Here is a 16,085-nt window from a genome sequence, read left to right on the forward strand (position 1 = left end):
CAGGGGCCGATGCTCCAACAGCAACAAGAGGCGACCAGAAGCGGCTTTGAGGGCAAATTTTATTGAAAACAATGACTGGGTTGAAGGGGTACACACCGTTCCCAAAAATAGAAGGCGAGAAGGGCTGCCACTGCAGATCAAAGCCCTCGTCCACCTTGAAGCCAAGCTGGTTGCCCCCCCCATGGCAGAGGGGACACAGCAGGACAAGAAAGCGTGGGATGGGGAGAGGGGCAGGTAAGACCCGTGTCAAGCGAAGCAGAGCAGATGGCACACGGGGGTGGCGGGGTCACCGCTTCAGCAAAGCTTTGCTTCATCCACAGGGTCCTAAACCCTTTCCCCAAAATACAGGGAAACGGGACTTCCTCCAGGAAAAGAAACGCAGAAAAAAAAAAGTAAAAGCAAAAAAAGAAAAAAAAAAAAAGCACCAAAACCCACTGAGATAAAGGAAGGAGAATGGGGTTGGAACAAGGAGAGAAGGGAAAAACCCAAAAGCTCAACATCAAAACAAAAACCAAGGCAAAGTAACCAACTATGGGAAAAAAAAATACAATTGTACATCTCAGCCGTGAAGCTGTCAAACCAAGCGGGTAAGGGTGCTCCCGGAGAGCGTCGGGTGGTTTGCAGAGGGGGACCGAGGAAGGAGAAGGGGGAGACCATCAATCACTTTCTTATTTTACACGAAGAGGTGTGGGGGGGGGTGTGTGTGTGTCAGGGTCGAACCAGAGCTGAACAGGGTTTGGGCAGCTCAGCCTGGGCTGGTTTTCTCGGGGTTTGTTGACTCGGGGAAGGGGATGAGAGCGGTGATGGGGGGAAAAGCGCTGCCACACGATGTCCCAGCACAGCATCCCCCCCAGGAGCAGCACACAGGAATAGATGGTGTCAAGCAGCCCTGGAACAGCCCCATTTCCAGGCAGGGGGGCCCCAGTGCTGCTCCAACCCCCAGGCTGCAGGAGTGGGGAGCAATGAATTTAAGGGGAGATCATCCTTCAGGGGGTGGGGGCACCCTGACCACTGGAAATGCACCCTGAAATCCAGAGCGCCAGGGCACAAATTTCAGGAAAAACCTTTTTAAAAGACTCAGTTAAAAAACTAGATGCATTTCTTTTCTTATATATAAAAAAAAAAAAAAAAGAAGGCTTAGGCCAGGGTATCTTCTAGTGACCCCTTCCCCACCACCCCAAATTTAGCCAGGAAAAATGCTAGCCATTTCACCAAATCTGCTGGCCACACAGACATTCACACATTCATCATTGATTTAAAAATATATAATATATATATAGCGCACACACATACACACAAATATATATTAGAAAAGAAAAAAAAAATCCCTCTGAAAACTCAATCCATTAAAAAAACCCAACAAAATCCACAGCCGGTGCATTTATCCCGTGATCCTATACAGCAGAAGACAGAAATCCCTTTTGCTCCCATAGCTCCTGGCCGAGTGCTCAGGGTGGGAGAGCGGGGAAACACATCAGGTTTTCACAGTGGATTTGTTCGCGGAGAAGGAACTGCTCCCTCCCTCCTCCCCCACAGAAGGGCTTTAATTTATAGCAAGTTAGATTAAAACTAGGCAACATGTTACAAAGTCCATTATATATAGACATAAAAATGTACAACTGTCTGCAGCCCCCGTGCGAGTCGCTGGGGTTTTGATCTCGGCTGACACCTCGGCGGGCAGCTGGAGGGTTCGAAGGCAGTTTGGGGACACGAGGGGTGCAAGTACGGCCTCCGAAACGAGCAGGTGTCACAGTGCGAGGTCTTACGTGAACTCCAGGTTGGAAGGGAGATGGAGCAACGTTTTCTCCAGGAGCCAGGGAAGATGGAGGCAGGGGCTGCAAAAGTGCCCGGAGAGGGGATGCGTCCTCCCAGCCCAGGGCTGGAGGGGAGAGAGGCAGCGCCTGGGGACCTGCTCATCTCTCCATCACCCCGTGCCCGTGTGGGGAAGGGAGCAGTGTGTGCTGAAGTCCCGTGGGCAGGCGTGTGGAGAACGTGGGTCGCAGCTTGCATCAAGGTGGGCTCATCGAAAAATGCCTTCCCTCCCCCCCCCAAGCAAGGGAGCAGTGTATCGATTGAGGGAGGGGGACACCCAGTCTAGTGCTGCCTCAAAGGGTCATGAAGATGTCGAGGCACGCATTAAAGCAGCCTCTGGTGTGAACAGTGGCATGCCCAGGGAGCCCCACGGTCCCCTAAAAAGCTGCATAGGCTCCTGGGGGCAGAGAGTCAGGCACAAAGGGACGGCGAGCGAGACCAGGTGCCGGGGAAGGGAATTTGGGCAGGCAGGGCAGAAGAGTGGGGCAAGCACAGCAGCATTTTTTCCTCTCTGCCTTCCCCAGGCAGCAAAGAAACACAAGCCCCCTGCACTGTGCACCAGGCTGCTGGGGAGGGGAGGTGCCCTCTGGCACCCTCTGCCCTGGCCCTGCTCAGGCACCACGGGCACAGTCCTCTCCCCAGGAGGGATACGCTGGCATCATCAGGGAACTCCTGAGCCTTCAGTCTCCGTGGCTTTAGTTGGAAAAGTGTTGGCTTCAAAAGGCTCATCCTGGGGGATTTGATTTACAGGGTGAAGAAAAAAAAAAAAAAAAAAAGAGATTGCGAGGTCGGATGGGGCCAGAGATGCCCATGGGTTGGGGAGGTGCGATTTGTGCAAACCACCGTTAACTCGAGTCCTCATTCGCTTTTCTGTAGGGAAGCCAGGATGGAGGGGACCGCACGAAGCCGTGAAGTTTGAGTTAGGAGTCTTCCCCAAGGATCTCTGTCACGAAGGAGGCCATGTCAGTCTCTTTGGTGTCGTGCAAGGTAAAGAAAGGATGTTCCTGCCAACAAGACCAAAGACAACATCAGCCAACACCCAAGGACAGACAAGCCCAAGAGCAGTCCCTGGGGGATGTCACGCAGCTGGGGAGGTGCTGGGGGAGAGGTGGACACCAACCTCCTCCCCAAGCTCCCACAGACACCATCCTTTCGCTTAAAGATTAACTAACACTTTCAGTTTGGCATTTCTAGGTCCAATCCCTGCGGGACAGCCCTCAGCAGCTGTACTGCCATCATTTGAGGTCTAAACTTGCCAAGAGCAGATAGGGCAAGAGGGCAAAACCACCTAGAAACCCTGACCTTAACACCCCTGAAATCAACGCACCCATCCACCTTCGACACATTACATCCATCCTGCTCCATGCCTGAAAGATCACCCACACCTCCCATTTTCCTAGGACCTGCTGGATCGTTCATTTGACTTTTGAAACGCGTTGCAATAAAGACCAGCAGAAGTGGCTTCACACTTACCATAAGTTCTAAATAGTTCATTCGCTCAGCAGGGTTCTTCCTTAAGCTGGAAGACAAAAAATGGGAGAGAAAGGCTGTAAGGGTGGGGTTTGTTTTTTTTTTTCTGTACGTGGTCAATCACAAGGGATCTCCCCTTCCCAACCTGACATCCTTCTCATGGGCAGCACCCATTCCTCTCCCTCCTTGGCCAAGCAGGTTTGAACTACCAGCAAAGCAGCCAGTCAGGTAACTGGGAAAGGCCAACGCATGGTGTTTTGCCACAAAAAGCACAAGCCAAGCAGCTCGCTGCAGTCTGCCCCACACAGCCTTGCTTGTCCACACAGACCAGAACAAATGGGGAGGAGAGGAGATGGTTTCCCACCGTCTGTAGGGTGGGCAGATCATCTCAAGGCTCGTTTGAGCCTTGCCGTGGTGGGCTCACCCCCTGCCCGGCAGCTCCAAGCAGCACACAGGGAGCAGAGGGACACCCCGAAGAGAGCAGCTACTGCGCATAGTACCCACAAAACCACAAATCAGCTTTCACCCAGAGGCACCCAGACGCTGTCAGGGGTTTGTTCTCGTTTCATTGCCGCTTTGCCAGAAACCACCAAAATTTCAGCAGCGATGAGAGCAAAAGGGGAAGAGAAACCTCTGCGCCTTCCAACCAGCCTGGGTGAGTCAGGCCGAGAGCAATACCAGTTCGGGCAGCGCTTCCTGCCGTGGCCGAGCCTCGGTGGGGAGATAGGGGCTCCGAAAGGATGACAAACCCAGAACCCAGCCCCACACTTTGCTCCAACCCCCACGGGTCAGGGCTCCCCTTCAGCCGGGCTGGGAGAAGCCACCAGTCCCTGCCAGAGACTCACCACTGCGCTGTGAAGTCCACAAACTCCTTGGAGAAGCGATCGGTGGGCAGCTGGGGCGAAGGCTCCTCCACCACTTGCTTGAGCTGTTGGAAGGGGGTCCCCCAGGACTCGTACGGGAAGCGAAGGATGGCCAGTTCGATCTGAGGATGGAGACAGGCTGACATGAGCCACCCGGACGAGCACAACCCCACGCAGCCGGCCTGCCTCAGCCCCTGCCACCAGCTCAGATTCAAAATGAAAAACCTCTTTCCTTACAAACCATTTTCAATTTGGGTCACACCACTTTTTTTTTTTTAAATACAAAGACCCAGAGGCCAAAAATACTTCCTTTTGAGGCTGGCTCAGCATATTAATGCATTTACAGGAAGCCACCAAAGATATGTAAAATGGGATTATTTGAAAAGATAATAATAACAGCACGCCATTTCTGCACCAGCTTCCAAAGTGCTTTGCTCTCCCCCCAAGCCAGCCTCTGGGCTTCAGACTACTACTGTATAAGGTAGACACACAAAAAAAAAAAATCCACAAACCCAAGGAAAACTAAGTGCTAGAACACCACTTAGGCAGATCTTTGCCAAACCACCTCTCCATTACCAGGTCCTTCCTACAAGTCACCTCTGCTCCGTCACCCTTTCAAGCAGGAAAAAGCCCATCATGGCTCTTGGGCAGTTGCCTCATGCCGAGGGTTAGCTCCCATCTCCAGACAGGCAGCAAGAACCTCTGGACCTGCCCAGTAGGGTGGGCTGGGATGGAATGGGAGGAGTGAGAAACCTGAAGGGATGCAGGGCAGAGCCAGGGACCCCCTGCCTGCCTCTGGCTCTGGCCTGGGGAGCTCCTGCTGCTGGAAAACTGAATGAAGCCACCAGCCTGGAAAGGCCTGGATTAGCCCTGCAACTCAATGGCCATAAAACCAGCTGGTCTGAAATCAATCAAACCCCTTCAGAAATAATAAAAAAAGAAAAAGAAAACAGGAAGCCAAGCCAAAAGGAAGACATTAGAGGGAGTCAGAGAGGTCGGGGCTCCGGTCGGCTGCAGGCTGGCAGGCTTTCAGCAGGGTCCCCTCTCCCATCCCGCTTTGGAAAGGTTGAGAGATTTCGTCATTCACACAATCTCCCATCCCACAGCTTCCTGCATCTTGGGAGGAAAGCCGGAGCTGATTACATTTCCAGCCAACCAGCCCAGCTCTGCTCTGGCATGGGGACACCAAGGAGAGGGGCTTGGGTTTGGCACTGCGGACAAAACTAGCTGGGGAAGAGGGAATATTTGCCAAGAGATCTGCACGGTGCAGACAAATGCAGGGATGCAGCACCCGAAACAAGTCACAGCTAACAGGGCGCAGGAAAAATTCCTGAAAATAATCTACCCGCAGAGAGCCAGTCTCCTGGAAAGCGAGACATGCGTTCCCAGGCGGCATCCCCTTCGAGCCAGCAGCTGGGCTTTCCTTTGTCCTCTGGCGCCAGAAGATTTCAGCTGCTTTCTGCAAGATCCGTTTCTTGCAGGAGGTAGATAAACCATCCTGAGCAGCTGCGATTTTGGAACTGAAAGTATTTCCCCTTCCTGTTGGCTGCTGTGAGCTACCCTGCAGGCAGGACTTGCCGCAAACCATGCACAGCCCCCCTCGCTGCAGCAAGGCGGGCTAACTCACCCCAATCCTCCTGCAAGGCTTTACTAACACGGGAGGGGGGTGCATGCAGAAAGGCCGTGACCCAGCCGCAGCAAACCCTGCTCCCCTGACTACCTCTCCAGCCAGAGCCTGGGGAAATGCCGAGCAATTAAAAGCCAGACTCATGGATGCCCAACTAAGCCCACTGTCATCCAGATATTGCCCCCTGGGAGTCTGCCATCCACACCAACATAGTTCAGAGCTAACTGGAGCTATTTGGAGCTGGCATTGTACACAAGTAGCTCTGAAACCAGTTGGAGGGGTACAAGGGAACCACGTGGGGAGTAACAGGCCTTTATGTATCCCCCAGGGATCCAGCAGGAACATGCAAGGAGGGAGGGGAGGAAAGAGAAGGGGCAGAAGATTGATTATCTCCTGGCAAGCTTGACTTGCAAGAGTCACAGCAGTGGTGGCAATGTTGGCTGCATGCCCCGGCTCACAGCTACCTTGCCCCAGGGTGAGGTACCCCTGTGTGCACAGGGCAGCAGCACCACCCTGTGCCCTGGGTAATCCATCTCATGCCCTATCATGCTCAGAATTTAGCCCCATTTGATGGGCATCCACCCAGGGGTGAAGCCACCAGATACCACTGCTCACAGCAGGGTTAGAGCCCCCCCAGACCCCATCCCCACCCCAGGGCTGCAGGGTGCCAGGTCAAGCCCTTGGTGTTACCATTGTGATCCCCAGGCTCCAGACGTCCGACTTCACATTGTAGCCCTTCTGGTTCAGCTCAGGGTTTATTCTTTCCGGCTGTAACAACAAAATGGAAGATATTACAACCCTATCTCATGTCCCCAGCGCAAACCCCACAGAGCAAACCTCTGGCTCCAAATTCAGGTTGGACGCATTCCCCTGGCTCATGTCCCCATGGAGGCAGGGTCTGAGGTTAAATCTGGCACCGATTGCTCCACACAACCCACATAAACTCTCCCCTCCAGCTCCTGAGTGAGACTTGTACCATCGCTACAGCACGATGCCTACCCCAGGAGCACCAGCTACCCACACAGATGCCACAGATGGCAAAGGGAAATTCATACTGACTTGACAGGATGAAATTAAATGATCCTGCCAAGAAAAGCCTCAGCATTTTCTAGCCAACGAGGAGCAGCCCTTCCAACCACCACCAGCCAGTCTTTTGCCCTTCTGCAAATGGAAGGTGGCAAAGGAAGAGTCTTCTGCGTGATTAACCCACACAGCAGGGCTTACAGGGAGGGTAATCCTGTCCTTGGAGGACTCTGCTGAGTCAGGAAGCCCAGAGCACTCTGAAGTGGTTTCTATCTCAGGACAGAGGTGAACCAAGACTGATTTCTAAGCAGCAGCCCCTTCAAGTAAAGGCTGAAGGCTGCTGGCTCCAGACCCACACGAGCACACTTACAGCCATGTACGGTTTGCAGCCGGCATCCATGGTCTTTGCAACAGAGTCCACCAAGTAGCCGCTGATCCCAAAATCGCACATTTTCACATGTCCCTCCTTGTTGATCAGCACATTAGAAGGTTTCACATCTAAGAGAGAGAACATGAGAGGGCAGATTAGGCCTTTGCAGATGTATCGCAGAGTCTGAGACAAGGTGGGAAACTCCCCATTGACCTGGGAGGGGAGCAGGCAAGCCCTAACCCAAGTCTTTTATTGAAGTAAAAGTTGCTCACAAGTAAAATTATAACCATGCACCTCCAGGCAGAACAGCCCTCCTCTCTAACAAAGCAGGTCAAAAGGATGAAATAAAATGTTGAGGAGTTAATGCCCAGCTTCTTAGGAGAGATTTGTATGCCCAACACAGCCTTAAGAGCTCAATTCTACCAAGTTCTCAGGACAGCTTGTCTCGTGCCCATCATGATCGGTCCACAAGTACACAAGGAGCTGTACCAGGATGAAGAACAGGACCCAAGTATTACAGTTGCCACCTGTGATTTGCAAGATCTCCTTCAGCCCTCACCTTGCTAGAACTACCCAGCCAGGAAGGCTATTTAGGGATTTTGTCCCCAAGAGCTGCCTTTGATGCATCTCTGTACTCAAAGAGAACTAGAGATGCCCATAAAAATACAGGTAGTGAGGAATTCAGTTGTTGTATTCAACCCTTCATCTGGAAAGGAGGATGAGAACAACTTCATACGAGCAGATGCACGAAGGCTACATCTCAGGCATAGGCCTTGGACACCTACATCTGTCCACGATTGTCCCAAGTACCATTAGACCCCACTGTAAGCATCCCAGAGGCACACACCATGCATCTACTGGGAAGGATTCCTCACATAACTTATTTCAAGGCTAGATCTCCAGCCACATCACACTAACCCCATCCAGCACCTACCTCTGTGGATTACGGACAGTTTACTGTGCAGATGCTCCAGAGCTCGTACAATCTGGAAAAAAACACAATGAAAGAGTATCCATTAATCAAACACAGTCCCAGCCTTCCACTGCAAAGAAACCACCACACGCCGTGGGCTCTAACAGACTCAGGGGATGCACAAAACCACATAAGAACCCAAGAGGCACTCACAGACACGGCCATTTTCCCCAAAATGTCTTCAGGGATGGTTTTCTTCTTCTCCAGTACTTTCTTGTAGAATTTATCTAGGGAAGTGTCCATGAGCTCCATGCAGATCCACACATCGCCCTGTGGACAAAGAGAAAGCAGCTGAGAAGGAATTCCCTGCAAATCCCTGCAAGAAGGGAAAGGTGGGGCCACATGGACAAACAGACACTGCCCCTTCACACGTGGTAAGCCAAGGTCCCTGCCATGCAGTCACTGTTGGCCACATCACCAGCACATCGGCTCTGCACTGGATAGTGATGGGCACAGATGTCCAGGTACCACCAAAACTACCTGGAATGGCTCCCTTTGAGGCTCCGGGCTGCAGACAATGTGCTTGGGCACTTGACATGGAAGTGGGGAACGAGACCTGCTCAACACTGCATGATGGAGGCAAGCCTTTGACTTTAAGTCATGGCAGCATCTCAAACAGCCCAGCTGGGCTGAAGAAAGCAGAGGTGGTTTGGGACAGTTTAGTGCCTTCAGTGCAATTGCAGGGGCCCCAGGTGCTGCACAGCCCACCAGCCATCCACCAGCTCAGTACCTCGCGGAAGAGGGCTCCGTAGAAGGTGACTGTGTAGAAGCAGTCAACTGTCCTCATGGAGATGTCCAAGTCCATCAATAACCTCTTCTGCTCCTGAGTGTTCACTGTTGCTCGAATCCTCTGAGACAAATAGGAAAGAAGAGGAGTTTGATGTAGGTGGGATAACGCCATCATAACTCTGGCTGACTCAGAGGACCTGCAGTTCTGAAGCCAGGGCAAGTGTTTTGGGCTTATTTTGTGGCCAGTAGCACCCCAGAAGATGCCCAGATTCCCTCTTCCAGACAGCACTTTAATGAATGACAAGCCCTTGGCAAGCTCTTCAGCAGATGCAGGATCAGGCCAGCAGCCTGGACAGGTACTCTGACATCCAAACCTTGCACCACCTAACTGCAGACACCAAGCCTGGCTTTCAGAGCCTGCTGATCAACCCCACAGCGTCCAGCTGGTATCAGCACAGACCCTCCAACAGCCAAGCCACACCAGGGATACCAGAGGCTGCCAAATCGAGATAAGTCTGTCCCCATTTTGCTGTAACCTGTGGAGCTCAGCAGAGTCTCTCCACTCCCTCGAAGCTGCACATCCCGACCTCCATCTCCCTCAGCAAGCAGCTGTCCTCACCTTCACGGCCATGATGGTGCCGCTCTGTGCGTGTCGGACTTTCTCCACCACGCCGTAGGCCCCACGGCCCAGCTCCGAAATTGCCACCAGGTCATCAGCTTCCACCTCGAAGTTCTTAAAGAAGAGAGACAGAAATCAGACACGGGCACGCTTATCACCAAGGACATCAGCAGAGGTCCAGCACTTGCAGCTCGTTCATGCAGAGCACTTCCAAACAACGGTACCTACAGGACTCCAACAGCCCCCATACGTCCCAGAGGCACCGTGCTTAGAGAAGATGGGTATATTTTTTGCTCTGTCAAACCAGGGCCCAAACCCTTTCATCCCGTACTCACCAGGGCTCACTTAATTCCTGTTCTGCAGCTAGAGATCAGGACTTTCATCCTTTAAGCCAGGGCACGCTGCCACTGGAAAGGGCACCAAAGGTTGGTGCCTTTCTGCCTACTTGGGATTACCCACACAAGGGTATTTCTGCAGTGGCTGAACGACTTGCAGGATTTTAACAGCTCCTGTGCCAACAGCAGTTGGGAGCCTCTGCCACAGCTCCAAATCCCCGTGTGCAGCTGGGGATCCCCCACCTCGCCCTGCATCCCAAGAGAACATCGGTCACACGCACACCCCTACGTGTTTAATAACCCCTCCGCCTGCGCAAAGCCTCTCTTAGATGGGACGGTGCATGCAGCAACCCAGCAACTCAATTCCTAATTATCAGGGAGTTCAAAGCAGGCTTTACCCGCTTTCCATACCTTCTCCCACCACCAGAAAGCAGCCAGCAAGGTAAAACGTGAGTTAGCACCAATGAAGGGAGCTCAGGCGAGCGCAACTGCTTAAGTCTTGCTTCAAGCTGGAAAAAAAACCCACGGCCAGCGCTCAGCCAAGCGAGCGCCCCACGCAGCAGGGAGCCAGCGAGCTCCTGCACAACCCACGAACAAGTTTCCCTAAAGACGTATTACCCTGTAATTGCCTGCTCTGCTGGGCAGGGCACAAACTGTTTGAGTGAGACACGGGCTATTTTTAGCCCCTGCGTTCATCGCTCCTAATAAGTCACAGGCCTTCTTTTAGCCAGGCTTCATCCCAGCCTCCAGTTTTTCTTCGGTCTCAGGGAACAAAAATATAATACCAGGATGCCAAATTGCCCCAGTAGCCACAAAGGCAGCGAGGGTGGGAAACATCCGCGGCACAGGGCCGGATACCGTGCCTGCGAGCTACACCCAGAGCAGAGAGGAAATAGCCTTTGGCATTAAGAAGCCAAGCTGGGAGATGTGGCTGCCGGGCTCCCGGCCAGCAAGCTCCCCTCGGCGCTGGCCACAACACGGCCAGCAGTGACCGGGTCCGCCAGACCTTCCCGCCAGCCCCGGCTCTGTTTATTTGAGCCAGATGTGCCTGGCCGGCATCCGAGGCAGGGAGCAAGAGAGGTCTGTGCTTGAGCTCAGCGCTGAGCTATGCGCTGCCCAGCACAGGAAGGTGCCGGCCCTTTCCTGGGCAGGACGGTGGAGATCCAGAAACGAGGAGAGCAGGGCTAATGGGGACACATCCAACCCCCCCGCCCTGCCGCCCCGGGCAGCTGGCGGAGGAGCAGTGCAGGCTTGCAGCGCCTGCAGGGGCCTCCAGGAAGGATCTGGTGGTGCTTTTCAGGACACGTGTTCTGCAATTGTTCCAGGTTATTGGTTTGGTTTTTTGGTTTTTGGTTTTTTTGGGTTTTTTTTTTTTTTTTTTTTCTTTTTGCTGGCATTTACCCTAAGGCTTCCCTCAATAGCTGGCGGTTCCCAGCACACTCCAGGAACCAGCATCACCCTGCCCAGCAACAGAGGCAATGCACCGACAGAGCCAGCGCTCCCCTCCCCAGCATCGCTCACCCCATGCCCCGAGCATGGGGACGCGGGGCATCACCTGCACGGATCCGATGGACCTGAGGTCATCATCCACACCCGTGGCTTTCTATCCAAGCCCTCTTCCTCAATCCCACATTGCGTTGCTGCAAAAATACCTGGATCAGACCCCTCCTGCAAACACCGGTGCAGGCGGAGCAGGGAAGGAAAGCGAGTCTAGAGATTTCCCCAAGTTACAGCGCTCTCCCGTTGCACACGCCATGCCCAGGCTGTTACAGAGAGCAGCTCTCCCCAAGCTATTTAACACACCCGACCCAATGGCCAGAAAATGACACAAGCAGTGGGTTGTTCCCTTGACCCAGCCAAAGTTTCCTCTCCTCTCCCCTCTCTGATCTCTTCTCTAACCCTAAAACCTTGCACCACAGCTGAGGGGCCCAGATCCCATCAGCCAAGCCACCTCCCCACCTAGAAGGTAAGCAGCCAGATATAGGGCTGATCCAATGCGTAGTATTTTTAGCTCATTTGCAAACAGCCTTCCACAGCCCCAGGAGAGCCCGTAACAAGAGAATGAAATAAAAGAGAGCGGCTATTTCTAGCAGTGTTTTTCATCAGGTCACTAGGAAAGGCTTTGGAGAGCCAGAGAGGGGCTTTGTGCCCAGCTTCTCCTGGGCCACAGGCAGTAACACGGCCCTCGGGTCAGCAGGACAAAGGGGACTTTGTTTGGGGTGGCCAGAGAGCACGGCGAGGCCACGCTGATTGAGAGTGGATGGGCTGGGTCTGTGCATTCAGATCGGGGTGGCCGGTGGGGCTGTCAAGGGACCACAGTGATCTCCCTCTACAGACAAAACTGCATTCCCAGCTTTTGATGGGAGAGACCAGCCAGCGAGCAGCCGGGCTGGGGGACGAGCCATCTTGCAGGCAGGGTAACATGTTCAGCTCCCCAACTGCTCAAAATACACAGACACCCCGCTGCTCCACAGGGGAAAGGTCCCACTGTGGGATGTCTCAACCCTGCAAAGAGGCATCCCACAAGGCTGCACCAGGACGGCACCGTCCTTCTCAGGGGGTGCTCCGAAATCTCGAGATCTGGTTTGACAGGGTGTTAGGCACGATCCATAAAACTCCCCATACAAGGGGCAAACAGAATTGGAAGCAAGCGAAAAATAAACCACACTGACACGTACTTTATCTCCAATGGTAATGAACGCTCTGGAGTCCAAGTTCCTTGGGGGCCTGCAAGAAAAGAGAGAGAAAGTCAGGAGAAAGCCCAGCTTCATTAACCCTCTTGGCCAGAGCCAGGTTTCACGTTCCTTCGAGGACTTTCAGCCGCTGCTTTCCACTGTACCTTGTTGTTGTGGGTTCAAACCAGCCCCCTCCAAACACTTACAAATGCTTTAATCGCGCCGGTAACGCCTCAGCCCACACCCACGAGGCACTCGCTGCGGGCAGCCAGCGGGAACCCCAGAGAGCCAGCTAGGCGAGACATGCACCGCACCAGCAGGCTACGAAACCATCCCTGCTCAGGAGAGCCTAAAGAACCAAGGCCGACGGGATGAGACGTTTCTGTGGCAAAGCAGCTCAGCTGTCAAGTTTTGACAGGCAGGCGTTGTAACAGGACAGCCACGTAGCCCGAAACGCACGCCGGGGGAACAACAGGTAATTCCTCACCCGTGAGTCATTTGTGTACGCTCGCAGGCCTCTTTCAGGCAGCGCGGCAGGCAGGGCAGGCAGCACTCGGGCGTCACGCTCTGCACGACCCCACACAGGTAAAAGTCTTCCTTTATGGCTTTATTCCTCATTGCTGCCCACTTCCCATTATGGGCAGCACGGTACTTTTAGAGCGGACGCGAGAGCGTGTTGTCCCTCGTGCCTCGCTTCTCTGCTCTCCCCATCCCCTGGGACCTCCTAAAAGGGGAGACTGCCCAACTGGTTGAGCCTCCCAGTTCCCACCAGAGCAATACAGCAACCTCTGGCTTCAAGGAAGTACTGCAGGCTCACAGCAAAAGCCTTGCACTGTGCAAATATTTGCGCTGCAACTTGAAAAGCACAGGGAAAAGGGCTTGCGGATAGCTTGCACCAGCTTTTACATGAGTGTTCTGGGCATGCAAGCACGCCACAAACTCTGGCATGATGCCTTCTCCAGGGGAAATTCAAACAGAGATAGGAGCAGAGACAGATGCACCCATGGGGGAAGGAGGTGGCTGTTCCATGCAGGGCTCAGCGTGTGCATGCTAAGCTGCACAGCATTAACGGGGGAGTTCCCTGGGCTCCCCCCCAAGGAGATCCACCCTATCTACCTGGGGGTTTTGGTAGTGATATTTCCCCTTTCGGGGATTTCACTGCTCTCATGGAGCTGGGAGGGTCTCTAGAAAGGTTTTCTGGAACAAACAAGGCTCAGCAGTGGAGATGCAGCCCAAAGTGCTTTGGAAGAGCATGACGGAAGAGGAATTTTAGCCATCTGCTCTTTGTCAAACCAAGCACCGCTACCCTGGGCTCTCCCCCACAGCATAACAAGCATCAGCTACATGAAGCAAACAGGGCAGAGAGAAATTCCAGTGCCCTGAGATACTGCTGGGCACCAGCCCCCAGCACCAAGCAGCACAACAACCTAAGATGTCCATGTCCTCCTCGCACCAAGGCGAGGAGCTGCAAACAACTCAAACTAGCCCTGGCACACAGGTCGGGGGGAGGATGTCCTGCCACGCAGAGCACCCCCCAAACCTCACCCCCCTACTCCTGCCGTGGTCCAGCTGCCACCACCTCTTCCCTTCCCCTGCACTAAAAACCTTCCCCTCTTCTTCCTTCGGGCAGATCTGCTCTCTCCACCATGTCTTTGCCCTTTGGCATCAGCACAGAAAGACTGAAGAGAGTCTCCCAGCAGTCTCCTAGCCTTTGCCTGCCAGCCATCTCAAATCAAACAGGCACCTCCCAGAGATGCAAGCACACATGCACACATGTGCAATTCCTTCTCATCGCCCACAAGCCAAAGCTTAAGAGGAAAAAAAAAAATGAACTATGCTGATTTTGTGAAGTCTTCACAGGCCATTCCCCTCGAGACGGCGCTGAATCCAGCTCCAGAGAACTGCCAGCTGGCTTTAAGCAGCAGAAACACTTACGTTGTGTTGGCAACGGGCTGTTTGATGGGGGGACATGTTATCCTCAGTTCCCGTTTCTTCTTGCTTTTCACTGGAAAAGAAGACGCACACGTGAGCAACTCGCATTTTTACTTTTCTTCCTTCAAACCTCGTCTTGCCTGCAGCCACCAGGTAGGGGAGGCAGGGCTTGGAGTCCCTACACTGTGCAGCTACAGCAAGATGACAAGAAGGTCGAAGTGTTCATGACCATTTGCCCAGAACTTCAGGCAAGAGCCAGAGGCACAAGTGGGTCTCAGTGTTCCTGTCAAGCACTTGCCTGCAGAAATACCCAGGGGTGCACTGACAGAGACCATTTTCTAAGTCTCGCAGCCAAGCACTGCCTTGCAGTGTTCCTCAGACACCCCAAAAGTGCTCCTTACCCTTCGTGGCCATTAACAGTCCCCTCTCTTTGGGGATTTGAATTGCTGATGTTCAGGAGATGGGTTAAAGCTGCGATTTCTGCTGGGCACTTACCTGGTTTGTGCGGCTCCAAGGATCCTTTGGAATCTGAAAGAGAAAAGGAAGACACCAGCTCAGCTTTCATCCTCCAGACCTGCCGGGTACCAACTCAGGGTCCCACGCACGGCCCAAGGAGAGCCCTGCCTGGGCAGAAGGAGGCAGACGGGCTGCCAGAGCCCAGCCCAGCAGAGCCTGGCCCGATCCCCGTTTCTCCAGCCACAAGAGGTCCCCATGCCATTAGTGATGCTCAGGGTACCCGAAAATGCTCCTTGTCCAGTTCCTCCTTGCCCCACAGGTCCCTGTCCCCTACCCAGGCCTTCTTGGGAAGAGCCAGACCTGTTCTGCAGCATGGGTTGGATCGGGCATGGAGGGCGACGGCCATCAGACCTCAAGCAAAACCAAGGAGCTAGACCCAGCAGGGGAAGGGACACCACACACACAACGAAGGGAAAACCAGAGCAAAACCAGACAGGAGCTGACTGTAAGAGCCAGCTGCAAACTGGCCACAAAGCCAGGCTTGCAGAGGCTGAGACCACCCCATCAGGAGTGACGGGCGAGAGGATGCTCTCTTCTCACTCCTCCCCAGCTCCAAACAGCACCGAGATAATATAACCCACTGCTGCAGAGGGAAATGGGGTTCAGGCAGGTCCAGGGCAGGCCAAAACACTTGCAGATGAAACTACAGGGACAAGAGGGGGGTCAGTGGGCAGCAACGGGCAGGGGAGACCTGTGCAGGGCTGAGAATCAGCTCCCTGCAGTGCCACAGACCCCAGGCTGCTCACCGAAACCCCAGCCAGTCCTCCACCAGCAAACAGCTCACCGACCTACCCCGGATTGCTGGGAAAATAAACAGAGCATGAGTGGCTGGGATGGGGGGCTGAAGTGATACAGCTGAGAGCATCGAAGTGCTGATCCCCCCCAAGAGAAACACGGGGGCAGCTGCGCTTTGCAGCTAAAGGTGCTTCTGGCTGCACAGACCTGGAAGATGCATTAAAAAGCATGAACAGTGAAGTGTGCTCCATGCACCGGGCTGGGAGCAGACGGCTCGGCGTGGCCTTGGACAGCCCTTCAAAACAGCTCCTACCTGCCCAGCTACCAGGATCAGGCATGCGAACAAAGTCCAGCATTCCAAAGGCTGCCGGGGAAGGGAGGGGAGAGGCAAGGAGCGGGACTTTCA

General features: G+C 53.8%; 1 protein-coding gene across 1 annotated transcript in view; it reads right to left on the bottom strand.

Moving 5' to 3' along the window:
• Positions 1 to 1,331: 1,331 nt before the first annotated feature.
• The window catches only part of LOC104132608 (dual specificity mitogen-activated protein kinase kinase 3), a 45,265-nt gene continuing 30,511 nt past the window's right edge, over positions 1,332 to 16,085 (bottom strand). Inside the window, exons 4-15 of the mRNA XM_035901346.1 lie at positions 14,924 to 14,956; positions 14,432 to 14,501; positions 12,500 to 12,548; positions 9,487 to 9,600; positions 8,869 to 8,988; positions 8,292 to 8,408; positions 8,100 to 8,151; positions 7,166 to 7,293; positions 6,463 to 6,540; positions 4,128 to 4,267; positions 3,286 to 3,331; positions 1,332 to 2,816 (exon numbers count right to left, since the gene is read on the bottom strand). Of these exons, the coding sequence (XP_035757239.1) occupies positions 2,733 to 2,816; positions 3,286 to 3,331; positions 4,128 to 4,267; positions 6,463 to 6,540; positions 7,166 to 7,293; positions 8,100 to 8,151; positions 8,292 to 8,408; positions 8,869 to 8,988; positions 9,487 to 9,600; positions 12,500 to 12,548; positions 14,432 to 14,501; positions 14,924 to 14,956 (1,031 nt within the window). The 3' untranslated portion in view covers positions 1,332 to 2,732. The remainder of the gene's footprint in view (positions 2,817 to 3,285; positions 3,332 to 4,127; positions 4,268 to 6,462; positions 6,541 to 7,165; positions 7,294 to 8,099; positions 8,152 to 8,291; positions 8,409 to 8,868; positions 8,989 to 9,486; positions 9,601 to 12,499; positions 12,549 to 14,431; positions 14,502 to 14,923; positions 14,957 to 16,085) is intronic.

Source organism: Egretta garzetta, unplaced genomic scaffold (assembly GCF_000687185.1).
Source record: "Egretta garzetta isolate BGI_Z169 unplaced genomic scaffold, ASM68718v1 scaffold299, whole genome shotgun sequence".
Taxonomy (NCBI): domain Eukaryota; kingdom Metazoa; phylum Chordata; class Aves; order Pelecaniformes; family Ardeidae; genus Egretta; species Egretta garzetta.